The sequence below is a fragment of the Paroedura picta genome, chromosome 7 (genome assembly GCF_049243985.1).
Source record: "Paroedura picta isolate Pp20150507F chromosome 7, Ppicta_v3.0, whole genome shotgun sequence".
Lineage (NCBI taxonomy): Eukaryota > Metazoa > Chordata > Lepidosauria > Squamata > Gekkonidae > Paroedura > Paroedura picta.
The window spans coordinates 33,777,415-33,794,059 of NC_135375.1; the positions used below are offsets into that span (position 1 = coordinate 33,777,415).

The 16,645-nt window shown below is 39.8% G+C and overlaps 1 protein-coding gene across 5 annotated transcripts in view; it reads right to left on the reverse strand.

Moving 5' to 3' along the window:
• The window catches only part of SV2C (synaptic vesicle glycoprotein 2C), a 101,699-nt gene that overhangs the window by 28,492 nt on the left and 56,562 nt on the right, over positions 1-16,645 (reverse strand). For all 5 annotated transcript variants that reach the window (XM_077347364.1, XM_077347361.1, XM_077347363.1 and 2 more), the window contains one exon: positions 527-660. In XM_077347364.1, coding sequence (XP_077203479.1) covers positions 527-660 — 134 coding nt within the window. The remainder of the gene's footprint in view (positions 1-526; positions 661-16,645) is intronic.

A 16,645-nucleotide genomic window follows, 5' to 3' on the forward strand; every position in this document is an offset into this window, starting at 1 on the left:
GGGGGTTACATAGCCAATCCCAGTTGGTATTAACTATTTCAGAGAAAAGAGAATTTTTAAAACTGGGGCTCCTTTTATAACTCACTCTTTAAAATGAACAGAGATCTATGACTGTAACATCCATTTGTGCTGAATTGAATGCTGTCCCAAGAAGATTCAGATTTACCACTTCACATGAAACTCATGGCAGAAGTAAGGAGAAGGCTAACACTACCATGTTAAGCAGAATCTTAAGCAGAATCACTCCTTTCGAAATCCATTGATTCACTCTTCTAAGCCCATTGACTTCAGTGGATTTCAAAGGCTATAACTTTGCTTAGGATTGCACTCTAAAAGAGTCACTTCCACCTCTGCTTTCCAAGCGTGGTTTCTGTTTTCAAAAATGGCATACAAATATGTCCTAAGCCCTATGTGGCCTTGGGCAAGTCACTGACTTCACTCAGTCTAACCTACTGCATAAAGTTGTTATGAGGTTTTAGAACCAAAGAACCTTTCGGAGATTTGTTAAATGATAGCGAATTTTTACCTCAAGCAGGAACCTTGGGCTTTCTGGCATGAAAGTGAGAGCCACTACAGCTGAAACGCAGGGCAGGGCACACATAACCACAAAGACTCGCCAGCTGTGAAACTGATAGGCAGACCCCATGCTGAAACTCCACCCTGGATAAGGAGCAAAAATATAAAGTAGTACAGAAAACATAGGATACTATGCAAGAATGATTCTGCAGCTAAGGAGCATAAAGAAATAGACCAGCATAAGAAATGTCCCATTTGAAAAGAAGGTAAAGTGCCTGCAGTTATTCTAGTATCTTTAGAAACCTTTTAGTCTTAAATAAGATGTATCTAGAATGCTGGCAGGGGTCATGGGAATTGTAGTCCATGGACATCTGGAGGGCCGCAGTTTGACTACCCCTGATTTAGAAGATAACATAGCAGATAACTAAAAATTCAAGAGCTGTATCCAAAAATACCAATACACTCATTTAAATACAAGCAACATAATAATATTAGTTTTGTCATTTGTACTTATACTCGGTTTATTCTAGTAAATACCACATGGCTAGAAAACCAGCTTTCAGCCCCAGTTTTGTGCTTAGTGATCAGTCCTCTTGGGCTGCCTACAGGCTCCAGAGGCCACCCTCCCCTGTCATGCTACATGCCAGTCTCCCCTACTCCTCAAAGCTTCTGGGTAGCTAAATATATTCTGAACACCTTCATTTTCTCCATTTTATCTTTTAGGGACTTGTATGTTTTGCTCTTGTATTGAACGTACCCTAGTATTTTCCCCAAATAAATCTCCTTGAGTATAAGCTAAATTGTCATTGTTTCTCCCTGGGAAAAGGACCCTACAAACACTGGTTAAAAGATCTTGCAGTTATCCATCCTCTTGCTATTACCCTTGTGGGGTCAATTTTGGGTAACAGGACTCTGCAGAGGAAGGCAATGGCAAATCACATCTGCTTCTCATTCTTACTTGCCTTGAAAGCCCCTTTTGTGAGGTTGATTTGTGATTTGATGACACTTTACATACACACTCATCAAACCACTGCCTATGTGGATGGCAGACAACTACTCCTTGTTTTCAAAATGCCTTTTACTGGCTTTTTCAAAGGGGCATAGTGAGTGCATAAAAGCAGGGAAATCTAACAGAAAATCAATTTAACCAGGACCTGACACTGCAAAAGGTCTGAAGTTTGCATACATGGAAAATATATTAAATACACATCAAACACTATCCTGGTATGCAGTTAATACAAAAGTACCCATGTTTACAAAATTCTTGTCATTTAATCATCCTATGGAACATTACGGTCTCATAAATGCTCTTGAGTTCATAGTGTTGATCTCATTGTATGTATAACATGTTTTGTACTTTTAACTTCAACAGACACAATAGACTTTATTTAAGGGGTCAGGCAAAATGTTCCATTTTTGGCATTAACTCTTCCATTCTTATACCACATAGATTATTTCCATTGACCTCTGCTTGTATTCTGCATCATGAATTCAATCTGTAAGTGACCACAAGGGAACAAGTTTGTGTGTTCTTGTACCATATGATTATTAGTTTTGCCTGCAAATTCTAAGACAATTCTGAAACTGTAACAACCATATTTAAAGTACTTATCACCATAAGACAGCACAGTGACAGTCAGTAAAACTGAAGACTTGCATAAAATATCTATTTTAAGTCCACAATTACCAGACTCACAGAATCCACAGCCTAGCTGATACTGTCACAGAAATTATTCACACTAATTTATCTAAGTTAGGATTATATTAAGCCATTTCCTTCACTCAGTTACAGTCATTTTTGTCACACCAGATCACGTTCACTTGATTGTAACAGCAGGACAAGATGTTTCCTTGGGAATACCACCAAAAATGGCATCCCTGAAGTACTTATGTAATGTTTATTTATTTATTTAACAAATGTTATATCTTGCCGTTCTGCCCTCACAAGGGCCACCATAAAACATGGCAATTGCAAGCTGCTTTGAGACTCCTTTGGGCAGTGAAAAGCAGGGAATAAAAAATATCTCTTCTTCTTTTTCAATTGTCATAAACAGTGAACTGTCATAACAATTTATTTTATACTTTTTCTCAATTGTTATTCTAACTTTGATCAAGTTATTTTGAAACTTCATTTCATAACTAGGCCTCCAATATTTCTGCACCTCCTCACCAAAGTGTTTTGGTCAGTCGGAGAAAAGATTATAGACATGAGAGACGGTATTTGCTATTTTATGGTGGATCTGGAGCACACTTGCTTAGATATGCAGGAAATCTGGGCTGCAAAGCACTCAGCTGGTGCTTTGAGGCTGTGGTCATGAGGCTAAGGCAGAACAATTTGAGGCTGAATCTGGCAAGACAGGAAACCTGCTTAGGAAGGTTGATATTCTAAAGAAGTTAAATTCAGTTGTCCTGGAGGGAACCATGTTGGCATTTGCAGAGTAGGTTAAGAACTTGGGGGTGCCTAAGAACTTAGGCCTGCTGTTTGAGAAGCAGGTTGGCACAGTGGCCAAGAGTTCCTTCTATCAGCTGCTTTTGGTTTACCTTTCTTAGACTCACCTGATCTGGTAATGGTGAGCCATACATTTATGCTATCATGGTTGGATTGTTAACATGAGCGACTTGGACTTACCCCAGGCGCGATTGCTGTCGCGGGGAAGCCATCGCCCGAAGAAGACGCTGGTGGGACTACAAGCCCCAGAATCCTCTGGGGCAGAAGGGGCGGGCGGCAGGAGGCTGTTGCGTGTGGAAGGAGCCGATTGGCTCTGGCAGCCTCCTGCCTTGCTTATAGGGAGAGGGAAGGGAGCTTCGGCCTCTTTCCCTTGCCATAAAATAGCCTCTGCAGACTGTTTAAACAAAATTCCCATGTATCATAACAAATATATTAAAAAATAATATAAATAAAATGTGCCCTGCATTTCCCATGAACTACATAGGAAAGAAACTAAAAGAGTTTTGCCAGAACTAAACATTTGTGGGGCTCCTCCTGCCCCTGGCCACTACTTAACCCTCTGTCATGACTGCTGATGTTACTAGGGGGGCCACTAGGGCTCATTGAAGAAAAAAGGTACAATACCAGGATTCTCCTCCTCCCAGTGACCTCTACTCCCTAGCACTTTGAGAGCGATCAGCTAGAACATTGCTGGTCTGTTTCTAGGTCCTCTATAAATAGTCAGTGCAATGACACTGGGCCATTTCTACTCCACCTATGTGACCTAGAAGTCCTCAGGGTTGGAGGGAAGCTGTAACTGGCCGGGGCACGTTCCTCCCAACCACTATGCAGCATCATGCCAAATGTCTTTCTCTACCATCTGTCTGCAGGATTCCCTCTTATTTCAGAGCCCAGCCCTACCAGCTGCTTAAATTCTGTCCACAATAGATGCCTGCTGAGTTGCCTGCAGACCCGTCCCCCACGAGCCTGCCCTGGTTGTGCTGTGGCTGGGCAGGGGGTAGGGGTGCCAGGCTAGCCTAATTCTTGATCAAGTGAGGATAAGCAGATGCCATCCTAATGGAGCACTAGCTGAATGAAAGCACAAGAATGTCCTGGCGATTTTGCCAACATTGTGGAGAAGGAGAAGCTTGCATTGCTGCTGCTGAATCTTGCCTTACAGTTCAACACTGTTTCCTCCTGACTGCTTACTATTCCATACGAAATATGGTCAACGAATACTGAAATCCATTGAATATTCATCCATTGAAAATATGATATATATGTAAAAATAGTGTGGCTAGGAATATATAATTTGGGGGGGGGGGCATGTGCAGTATAAGTACCAGAGGTGATGAAACTTAAGTAAAGAGATGACTTGATTACATTTAGAAAGTTGGCAACAATCTGGAATAAATGTCTTCCTCAAAGCCAGCATTGTGTAATGATTAAGAGCAGCAGACTCTAATCTGGAGAACCAGATGTGATTCCCCTTTCCTTGGCATGAAGCCTGCTGTGTAACCTTGGGCCAGTCACAGTTCTCTCAGAACTCTCTCAGCCCCACCTTCTTCACCAGGTGCTGGTTGTGAAGAGAGGAAGGGAAGGCAATTGTAAGCTGCTTTGAGACTCCTTAAGGTAGAAAAAAGCAGGGTATAAAAACCTACTCTTCTTCTTAAATTAATTCTCTTGCATCGAGTTATATACAAAGCAGCTGCATATGGAATGGAAGCTCCACAATCCTACACAGATATGCAAACAATCAACCCTTATAGACCAAGGGCTTCTCTGAAAGAATCCCTACACTTTTCACTGCTGTTGACCCTAACTGCTCTATGACCCTAATAAAGATCTGACTGACTGACAGACACTGCTTCCTTCTCTCAGCAGATGCTTCCTTCTCTCAGCAGCAGTTCAGTATATCAACATACTTTTACTTCACTCAAATTTTCAACAGTGTGGTTATGAAAAACAAACAGGAAATAATGTCTGTGGCATTTTTTTAGCCTTGACAGGCTGCTCTAGAACATATTTCTCAATTGATTAGCAAGCTAAAGAATGTGAGTTGTTTTTTTTAATTCAGCAGGTCTTTTTGTTATTTAATAAAAATAACATATGACTAAAAAATCCCAGAACCTATGGCCATTTTATTACTGATTCTAATTCTAATAATGTATTTCAAATAGATTACCCAGAGATATATTCTGACGGAATATACATATGTTCCTGGTATCAGTCCAATTTGCATATGTCATTTCTTCTCTATGGCACAACTAGAAAATATATGCATCCTTTATCTGATTCATGCACAAAGCAGTGCAGCTCTGCAGAGTTAAACTTCACCCCTGCTCCCTGCAAATGCTGAATCCCAAAGCCATTAATCTTGAAAACAGCAGCCAGTTTCAAGGGGCAATGGGTTGTTAAAACAAAAGGCCCAAGTGCATCTTGGGAAAAGGTTTCTTGGGCTGTGATATAAAACAAAACCTACAGTAGCTGCATTTTCCAGCCTCTGCAGTAGCTTCACATTGAATATCACCTTCTCACTCTACTGATTACAAGAAATGGCCAAATGAATCACCCAAACCTCAGTGACAGATTACAGAATGGTATTAGCGTAGGGCACATCAATGGCAAAATGTACAAAGCTTCTCCTTTAAACAGAGCCCCTTACTGAAATACTAAATTCTAGCTAGGTAAGCTGCTTTTTTTCAGACTGATTTCTATATTCTGAGCAGTTATTGACCCAGAATGAGAGAAACATTTTCAGAACAGACCAGCTCCCAATTAGTATCTTGCAGATAACAAATGTTTAAGCACACAAAGGTATCGGACAAGATTGTATCATCCAATGGGATTCAGCACACCAACCCTGAGAAGGTATTTCTACTGCTAGTAAATAAAAAACACTCCTCATGGACAGAAGACATGTTGAAATCGAGATCCAAAGAAAGCACAGATGGCAAAAAATAGAGACGTAAATAGAAGTCAGCATTCTTGGCCAACGATGTGTCTTAATGATATACAGCATTATAGAAACTGAGGTAGCATGCCTCCATTCTTTCATTGTCATCCCTGCCCCATTGCCTATTGTGTTCCCACTTTTCTTTGACTGTTTACTGCAAAATAATAAAATCTTAATAAAGCCTTTAATTTTAAAAATACACCATCTTTTAGCGCTGAGTTGAATATCATCCAGTGAATACTTAAAGGGTGCGATAAGAACTTCTAGCAGCCCCCAAATATTTTCTATAGACTTCCAAAGATGTAATTTGTTTTGTATCAGTTTGCTGCTGCTTGCCGTCTTGGTCTTAGCACCTGTGATGTTTGTGTTTTCGAAAAGAATCCCTTCGTCCTAGTCACACAGGTATTTTTATATCTATATAAAGTGTAGCCTTCAACTTCAGATAATTAAATCTGGTAATCAGGGTCAAATGGGGGCTAAAGAGATTTTTTCCTGAAAACTTGGGGCACTCCCCACGTTTGCAGAAAAATCTGGAAATTTAAAAGAACACCTGGGGGGGGTCTAACCCCCCCCCAATAAAGTAACATTTTTGCAAATGCAGAGAACACTCTGTGTCAGGTGATAGGCAGGAATCTGCACTATGCTTGGCTGCAGCAACTGCATAGCCCGGGAGCTGTGTTGGGCCCAGATCTCTGCACTGGGCCCAGTGGCCACTGTGCAGCTCGGAAGCCACACTAGGTAGGCTGCCACCAGCACAGCCTAGGAATTGTACCGGGCATGCCACTGCCACAGCCTGAGAGCCACACTTGACATGTGGCACAGCCCAGGAGTTGAGCTGGGCCCAACAGTGTCAGTACAGCCCTGAGAGAGCCAAGGGACTCTCTCTGCCAAGTATGGTGGCAGCTGTCAAACAACCCAGAGCTCCACGCTGGACTCAGCAGTGGCTGCTAGAGAGACCAGGGCTCTGGGGAGGAAGAGATGGGATGAGTCTTGTGGGCCCCCATGAGCCTTGATGTCCACAATGGAGCACTGTAACCAACTGAATGTCAGGTATGGGAGGAGAGTGAAGCTGCCACCAAACATATTGCCATCAAATGCGCTTCCAGACACATGAACACATGATGCTACCTTATAATGAGTCAGCCACTGATCAATTCCAGTTAATATTGTCTCACTGCTATGCAAAGCAGATGCTCTACCAGCTAAACTACCGTCATACATTCTCCTTGCAAACATCCCCCCTTCTAGAAAAGGGAACCCAAATGACTGAAAAGAAGAGCTGCATTTTGCAGGGGATTTAAGGTCAAGTCAAAATGCCCTTTCTCAATTTTTTGTTTATCCATAAAACATTTTTCAGGAATGATGTAGTTACCAGCATTATCCGTACATGATTTATATGGACAGCATTCTCACCACTTTTATACTACTTTCAACAAAGATTCCGCATCCATGATAGTCAAGGCTTCAATGGGCACAACTACATTTGAGCTCCCATCAGTGTCTACTTGCAAGATGAGAACATTTCCACCTTGGATATTAAAAGTTACATGGAGACGTTGGAGCCTTTGGTAGGGAGGGGGGCACTAACATGATACTTTGAAGGAGGAAAGGATGTTGTGTGGAACCAAATCTGTAGTAGTCTGTTCATTGACCAATGCAGTAAACATCCTGTTTCGTTTGCCACGGTTGAGGATTAAATGTGGCTGAGCTGCAAAAATTTAATGATGGCTGATGGTCCTTTGACTTGAAATGAAGTAGGTAATGAACATTTAGGGTCTCTTGTTTAAGATGCGCAAGACACATTTCAGCAACTGTAGATGATCCAGATGCTGATGGGATCACATGGGGCTTTGTTGCTTTGCATCTAAGGCTTGCACATTTGGGGACCATTAGTTATAAAACATTCAAATAAATAACTGAAAGTACTGAGATTCTCTTTCTCACACTCTTCACCATACAATTCCATTTCATTTCTTTTCCTTCTCCAGCTTGTCACACTCAATGGTAATCCCTTGCCTAGGCTTTGGTTGTGGGCTGCCCATGGTTACTCTGTCCCAGAATATGTTGAGTTTACCTTAGAAGCAATCTACGACTTCCTACTTTTAGTTCAAAGCTGCTTAACTAATTCTGCATTCATCCACACTTGGCATATAGGCCTTTTTGACAGTTAACAGTAAGTATTTAGGTAGTGGATCATTTAGATTCTCTTATAATATTCTTATGATAGTTACAAATTGGTACGAGCTACTCAAAGACACTAGCAAAGTTGCTCAGATTTCGATACAGAACTAATACTGGCAAATTTAAATGCATTGTTGCTTATAGTCTGTGATGTTAACTTTACTACCACAGAGTGGCACTATTACAGCATTAAAATGTAAACTAACAAAATTTGATTTTTCAGTAAAATATGGGAGAACATATGGAGTTATTCTTTGTTAGTTCTGGAAACTTGATTTACATTTTCTGCCTTTATTATTACAGGTAATATCCTATAGAGATGGCCACAAACCGGTTCATGAGCAGAAATTCATCACAAATGTGGCCTTGACCATATTCAGAGCCCTTGAGCCAATGTTCAGGAAAGCTGCCTTCCTTGAACATTTACTGAACTATTATCTGGTTTGGTTCAGCTGTCCAAGCCATTTAAATCTAACAGCTGAGCAGATTGAGTCTTCTTGTCAGTTGTTAAGGTTAAATGGCTGCGAGCCATTAAACCTGTCCATTTTGCTCCCTACCCACCCCACCCTGCTTCAAAGCAGGTGGAAGCAAACCTGACAGGTTAAATGGTTGAACCCTTTCCCGGTCACCCTCTTCAATCTGGCAGGTGGAGGGCCTAACAGTGATTTCCCCCTGCAACAGGCCTGCCTCCTTGAAGCACCCATCATGAAGTGCTCTCTGCCTGCAGGTCATGTCACAATCCCTGCCAAGTATCACACCAAGCAAACCATTATACCACCCCTTTAGCCAACTAATTTGTATTGCTGCTTCTTAGTCCAGAGCGAGGGAAAGAAGCACTGTCATCTCAGAAAACCCACTCCACACGTGGGGCACTCAGCAGCGTTGCACCCAAAAAAGTACTCAGGATGGTCCAGGGCAGAAAGGCAGTAGGTACACGACTGAAGTATATTAATGTTACAATGGTCCTCTCTTCCAATGTATAGCCTCCTTTTCAAATGCAACAGATAAGAGAGACTCCCTCCTCCCAAACACATCTCTGACCTTAAAACGAAAAACCTAGCTGGGTACCTAGGCTCTATTTTGGTATTTAGATTTCTAAGAAGGAGATGTTTTTTAAAAGAATGAACATTGATCACTTGTCAGCCAGAGGTATAGGCCAGAAACAGAATTACTGCCTCCTCTGAAGTTTGCGAGACTGTCTGGCTCTCCTGTTGTTGCTGTTTTGTACATTAACACACAGTGGCAATTTAATGAAATAAGACAGTAATGCATTTAAACTGATGTCCTCATGAGGGATCATTTATGCAGCTTATTGAATTCTTAGCTCAGCATGGATTTGCTGGCATTTAATAATAATTATGACTTTTGGAAACATTTCCCCAGAAATCTAATTGGCTGTCTTAGCTATTATTAAAAATTAGTAGAAGAGCTAGAACTGATGTAACGAGAGAAGCTGGTGCTGGCAGTCAGACTTCTCCTTATGCAGAGGGAGAGTTTATAGTTTAGGAAGTCTTAAATATCATCCCAAAAATCATAAGTACAGGACAGTGCTTGGCCTGAAATGAAACAAAAAGGATGCCAGTCCAGAAAAGGCCTGGGAAAGTGAATCAGAGCAGCTGAATGTCTACCCCCCCCTTCACACACAGGAGACATGCATAATTGATGGGATGGGATCTATTGACGCACCTTGGACTGATCTCATCAAGTCCAACCTTACTTCCTCCATATCCACTTACCCCAATTAAGTGACATTTAATCAACTCTTAATTATGTTCTCAAACCCTTTTGTTTTCCCACCTGGTACTTGCAGGGTCATCAAGCCCCTTTCACACTTTAAGCACAATGGGAAAACCAATCAAGATATTGAGTGGGGGGGCAAATAAGTCAGCTTGCCCCAGGGTGCATTTTGCACTATATCAAGAACACCCAGCAATGGTACAGTGTGTGTTGTGTGAACACATGCTCAGAATGAAACACTGGACATTTTCACCTTGCTGCTTCCATAGACATCTTCAAGACTGGTAAATAGTGCCCTTTCTTTAAGAGCTTTCCTCTTTCCTCCCTGATTTCTTCTTAGTTAGCTCTTGTATATGTTTTTAGCGTGAGGCAGGTTAGGCTAGGACTGTGGGAGTGGCCCAAGGTCATCCAGTGAGCTTCCACGGCAGACTGGGGATTCAAGCCCAGTCTGACATGCTGACCACACCATACTGCATTGTGCTTAACAGAGTGCATTTCCTCAATTTTTTTTGCCAACAACTTGCAACCAATTTACAGCAACCCCATAGAGCTTTCAAAGAAAGAGACATTCAGAGATGGTTTGTCATTGCCTTCCTCGGCATGGCAGCCCTGTACTTCCTTGGTGGTCTCCAAGGAATTTCTAAGATGTGACAAGATCAGACGAGCCTGAGCTATCCAAATCAGGGTGTTTCCTCCATAACCATATCTACACTGCTAACCATTGGTTTCTCTTATCTGACCTTGCCAAGCTGATAACCTGTATTATAGTTCTGAATTATTCTGCCCCTCCCATAAAAGAAAGCACCACAGCCAATTTTAATTTTTAATATGTTACTGTTTTATTATTTTATTGTCATACAAAAACTTGCTATTTATTTGTTATTAATCTTAAATTTTATATAGGGATTCTATGGATTATGCAATGTTGTGATTGTCCCTGAGTTTCCAAAGACAGGGCAGAAAATGAATGAATGAATGAATGAATGAATGAATGAATGAATGAGACTTTCACAAAGCAATTCAAACCTAATTAGAGTTACATCCTTGTAAATTTGTTCTCAAATGAAAGATATTACTGATCCCAGAGAAAGGACAACAGCTGTGCAACCTGGCATATCTAAATTACAAATAAATTGTTTTGGAATTGTCCCTCATTGCTTCTCTGACTCTGCTTGTATTTATGTATTAGGAATATGCAAAAAAAAAAAAAACATGAGGGGCAAACCAAAACAGAAACATTTTTTTGTGATTTCAACCTAGAACTCATTCACACTCACCAATCTGGATTGAGTGGCGATTGCTTCAGGAAACATAGAGGTCTATTTGTCTTCTATCATGAGGGTACATCAATACTATATATTCAGTATAGCACTGACAGTTTTATTGCAGCCCTAGAGACAACATTACTTAGTAACTATTTACTTTTTGCAAGTGGGCAGTCTTGGGCTGAAGCAGCAGAACAAATTTTGAGTCCAGTGGCACCTTTAAAACCAACAAAGTTATTTATTTTTTTAAAAAGCATACAAAAGATGCAGCATTGGATTGAGCCAAAAAGCTGGCATAAGGAATTTCCTCTTTCCTTGTCTTCCTCTTCCTTCCTTGGCATTTTGTCCTAGAAATCCTCTTTAGCAGTCAGCAGAGCCTCACAAACAAAATGTGCCACAGTACAGGGATCTAGAACCACGAAGTAAAAGATCAAGTAAAATTGCATCCTTCTCTGTCTTCCGCTGATAACTTTTATCAAAGAAGAAGGGGAAGGTGATTTTGCAGGATGTTCCCTTGCCATTGCAGCTCCTTGGACTGTGATACATTTTCTGTTATGAGGCTCTCCCAAAGCTCAGCATCTAGGTTTGGGACAAACTGCAAGCTGCTTGGAGAAGGCAGGAGGACAGATCCATTCCAACTGCTTCACACAAGCTTTTCTGCTGGATCCAGCCCACAACCACTGCACAGTACAGAAGCTACAGTATATAATGATCTTAAGAGCTTAGTATTTCAAAAACTCAAGTATTCATCTTACTAAGAGCATGTCATTCCAGAACCCTACCACGGTTTGTTAAAAGCTGTGTTTAGTTAGAAGTGAGATGCAAATCTTTGCAAGTTTTTTTTATTCATGTGTCTTCAGAGTTTACCATTTAACTTTATAGGTTCATTTCCCATAGCCTAGAAAAAGCCAGTGTTAATATCTAGGCAAATGAATATAACCTATAGTTGACAACAGACCTTTTAAACCCAAACCTAAGCCATAAAATCAAATTACACCATTCAACCAAAACCAAATAACTATATCATAGCTAACATTTCCCCAGTGAACCTTGAGTATATCATTCTAAATTTACTCATATGTTACTATTTCTAAATCTAGTTCTAGCAACATTTCTTTTTCTAACTAAATAAAGCAGTGAAACTTGCTATTGCTGCTTTAGGTGAGAGGATGAATGTGTATCTTTGGCTTTCTTCCCTGTAGTGGTAAGGACATTTAATGCAACAGAAAGTTAAATTACACGAGGGCTGAGTGGAACCTATATTTTGATCAATATCTAGAACAATTAAAGCTGTGATACAGACACAACCTCTCGTCTCTTTTGTAATACACTATCTAATTTATTGATTTCTCCTGCTGCTCTGCAAAATGCATCTTTTCATCACATAAAGCACAGATCTACATTGTGCATTTTTTTTAAAAAATCTCACACTATAACCAATAAAATGGATAGGAAGCAAAAATATTTCTTAAAACAATGACATTAATATATAATATAATTATATTTCTATAATTATTAATTGATTATTGAAATAATTATTGCTATTAAAAAATTCCAAATCAATTTACTTTTCTGTTTTGTTTCACAGGTCTATAGTTTTTCATCAAAAATATCTATCTTTGCATTTGAGGAAATGTAATATACATGAGAAAATGGAGAACACTGCAAGATCTGGAGAAGGAGGCTACCATCTGTCCTGTTTTGGCAGGTGGGAAGGTGGCAATGGTTGGCTAATCAGAAGTCTATTAATGACGAGAAAACACACAGTCCATTTTCCCTCGCTAGCAGGAGGGAATGCTCATTACAAAAGAAAGGAGAATTGTGCCACACACTGCACTGAGACTGCCTTGATTTTGCATCTATATAGACCATCCTTAGCCAAAGCAATTCTTTCATATAGAGATTATCAAAGAAAACTAACTAGTCTATTATGGAAGTAGGAAAGAATTAAGGCCTTCTCTTTGACCTCTGTGAGTTTGGCTATCTATAGTCATCCTTTTTTAATTCTTGCACACAGTACAAGTTATGGGCGGCTGGGAACAGCTGGCCTGCCATACACAAAGGGTTATGAATCAATCTTGTCGCCTAGCTATTTGATTGTGACCTATATCTGATATCTTATGTCACAATGTACACTTTCTGTTTTATTATATCTTGCAATAGGAAAAAACATCAGCAGAGACAAATAGAGTGCAATAGTAACCAGAGTCAGACTTTCTAAAGTCCATCGGCTTGAAAGGGCACAGCTTTGTTTACGACTGTACTGTTATTTGTAGACTTTGCAGAATGTTCTTTTAATGATACTCTGGATCAGAATATTCTGAATCCCCAATTTAGTATAGTATTATTCCAACTTGGTATTTTATGGCTAATGTGGTTCTTTCTATTCTCCTTACTGGTCAACTTATTCTTTCCGGGGGGGGGGGGGTATTTCTATATTCCAGGAAAGGCAGGCAGGAACATAACTTTTAGCCTTCCCTTCAACATGTCACATACTACAATTCTTTTTGTTACACAGCATTATAATACTACAGTCAGCCCGGATTCTACAAGAGTGAAAAAGAATGGCAGAATTATACTCATTTTATCAATTAACAGTTTAGAATAATCTAGCCACAATCCAACTAAAATCTCAGTAATTTAAGCCAATGTGATCTGACACATGCACTAATTATTATTATTATGCACTTATAATTATTATTATGCACTAATAATAATTATTATATAATTTTTCCCTATTGGACATAGCGAGATAATAAGATAAGGAAAAGGTAAGGTGATAGCTTTCACAGGTCATTGTCTGCCAGTGATTATAAGGGTGTTACCCCCTTTATAGTTTTTATTATTAAACTGGGGAAAGGTACAATGGGGAGAAATTGTCATGTAAAAACAATACGGTGAAAAGAATGGTGGGGGGGAAGTGAGGGAATCTAAAGAGCCAAAATAATATAATCATGTGTAGTTTTACAGAGTCTTCTAGTGTTCTATGTTCTTTCTTTATGAATCATGGATCTTTTTTTTCTCATTGTGTACAAATCAAACAGTCAGACTTTGTCCCACAACTGGGCAAAGATCTGAAGCAAGGTTAACTCACATGCATACCAAACATAATATCCAGAACAGAGTAATTGGGGGTGGGGGCTGAATTCCAGTTATTAAACATTTATAATGAACTTCCTATCACAAACAGTTCAAGACAGATCAGAGACAACATGAACTTGGATTGGTAGTTCTCTAATTATACAACAAAAAGGCTGAACAGGCCACCGTGGGTTAATGCAAAGCTGATACCATTGAAAATCTCATTACAAGGATTGCAGCACATAATTGAGCTGACTCTATGGCTGAGTGAGTCAGCGGCCCCCGAGATTTATATACCCACAACATCTCTGCAGTCTTTCATTGGGTCTGGCTCAGTGCTATTCTTCAATCAGAACCCTCTAAAATGCACAAAAATAGAGACATATGCATTAGCAGCAAACCTATATGAGGTTTTTGCAAAATATCCCCTCTAGCTTTTCTTCCCTACTGCAATATGCAGTTTCAATAACCTTGTATACAACAAACAAACATAAAAAAGACTGCATTTGGAAAGCCTCACATTGTTTTTTAAATGGTGACTTTCTACTTCCAAAGACCTTGCAGTAGGTTTGTGGGAAAGGGAAGGGCATAGAAAGGGCTATATTGGGGAAGCGCAAAGAAAAAGAGGAGTGGAAGTGGAGAAACCCGAAGGGAAAGGTTTCCCTCTGAGTCTTGCAGGTCACCAGTTTGTAATATTTTAATACATTTTTAGTGTAATGACTGTGATAAGTACAGCAGAGAAAGGAATCCCAACCTGATTTAGCTCTGAACCAGCCAATAGGAGCTGTGCAATGGGAAACAGGTTAAGAGCTGACAATTTAAAGTTGAGAGTTAGAAGGGTGAGGGGGGAGAGAGAGAGAGAGAGAGAAAGAAAGAGAGAGCATTTCCGCACCCTTTAAATATAGCGTAATGCTTACTTGCAGGCAAAGGTAAGAAAAATTTTCCCCAAAGTTGTAGCACAAAGCATGCCTCTCTAAGCTTCTCCCCCAATCAGGAACGAGATTTATTTTTAAAAGAAACAAGCATCATGACTCTATAAGCGGTGGCAATAAAGATGCACTATGATTTTTAATGTCTTTTAATGGGGTTTTACTTGGGGTTTTTAAGACAACTGTTACCCGCCACGAGCCTACCCAGGGAGTGGTGGGATATAAATCTAATAATAATAATAATAATAATAATAACAACAACAACAACAACTATGCATCTTAGATGCATAGGCATTTCAACTGAGAACTACTAATTTTAAAAAATATTAGTGGGCATTGCAGGGGACCTTCAAACCACGGAGAAAGGGGAATGGCTGCCTGGCTTATTGGCAGGCAGAAGTGAGTCATGTATAAATCGCATTGCTCTCTTCTGCCATTTCCAGCAGCACTTGTGGAGCGGGAGAAGCATGAAATGGCGGCAGAGACGAGCAAGACAGCAGGAAAGGTGAGGAGGGACAGGAGGTGTGATTATATGTAGTATTACACCATTCAGCCGGCATAATGCTATTTTTAACCATGTGCGGAAATGTTCAGAGAGTTGCCAGCCTTATCTTGCAACCTGGTGGGAGCATTTAGGAGGGGGGACGACTTCTTCAGCATTGCACTAATGTAGAATGTCTCTTCCAGTGCAAAATCAGAAATGATGCATCATGCTAGGACAATGCTCTTGGATGAATTAAAAACTTTACAGTTATATTACGTTGTATAAAAACATAATACAAAAAACTTGCCTAGGAAAGGATTTTCCCCACCACTATCTTTGGCATATAGTGTGCAGTCTCCCAGTTTGCTGTCTAGCTTGTGTTTTAATATATATACTACATATGTTCTCAGTTTTAATAGAAAGGTAACTAATAAATGTTCTAAATAGATAATTTCTCCTCCAAAACTTGGGACCTCAAAATAAGTTTTAGTAGTGAGGATACTGTATGTACAGATGAAGTTTCAAGCAAAGCTCTGATGGGAGACAGTCCTGGGATCACATCTCTAACTCAAGTGGTTACTCAGAAAGAAACCAAAAAACATTTTAATATTTTTGTTCAGATCCACTTAGAATGCATCTATCCTTCAATACAGCCCAAGAAAAGGTTTGTCTGTTCCAACCAGGCCACATATACACTAGCTTTTATTTTTAGTGGTACTCTGCATCTAGATAAATCCCGTTACTTTGTATGCATCCTATAGAACTACAGGAAAGGGTAATTACTGGAGTCACTAATGAAGTGTTTTCAGCATTCATTAAGCAGATATATTAAACGCTCCTTGAACTACTAACCACAGTAGACAAGAACATGTTAACGGCCATAGGAATTTAAAAACAAATATCATGTCAGAGAAAGCAGTCCAAGAAGATAAAGAAAGGATTTGTTTATCCTAATTTACATATACATCTGTTCTAAATTCTGCTGGTTTCTGTAATTGTTGTTTTCATCCCCTCTCCCCACTATTTTAAATATACATATATTAAGTATAATCTAATTTCATAGGATTT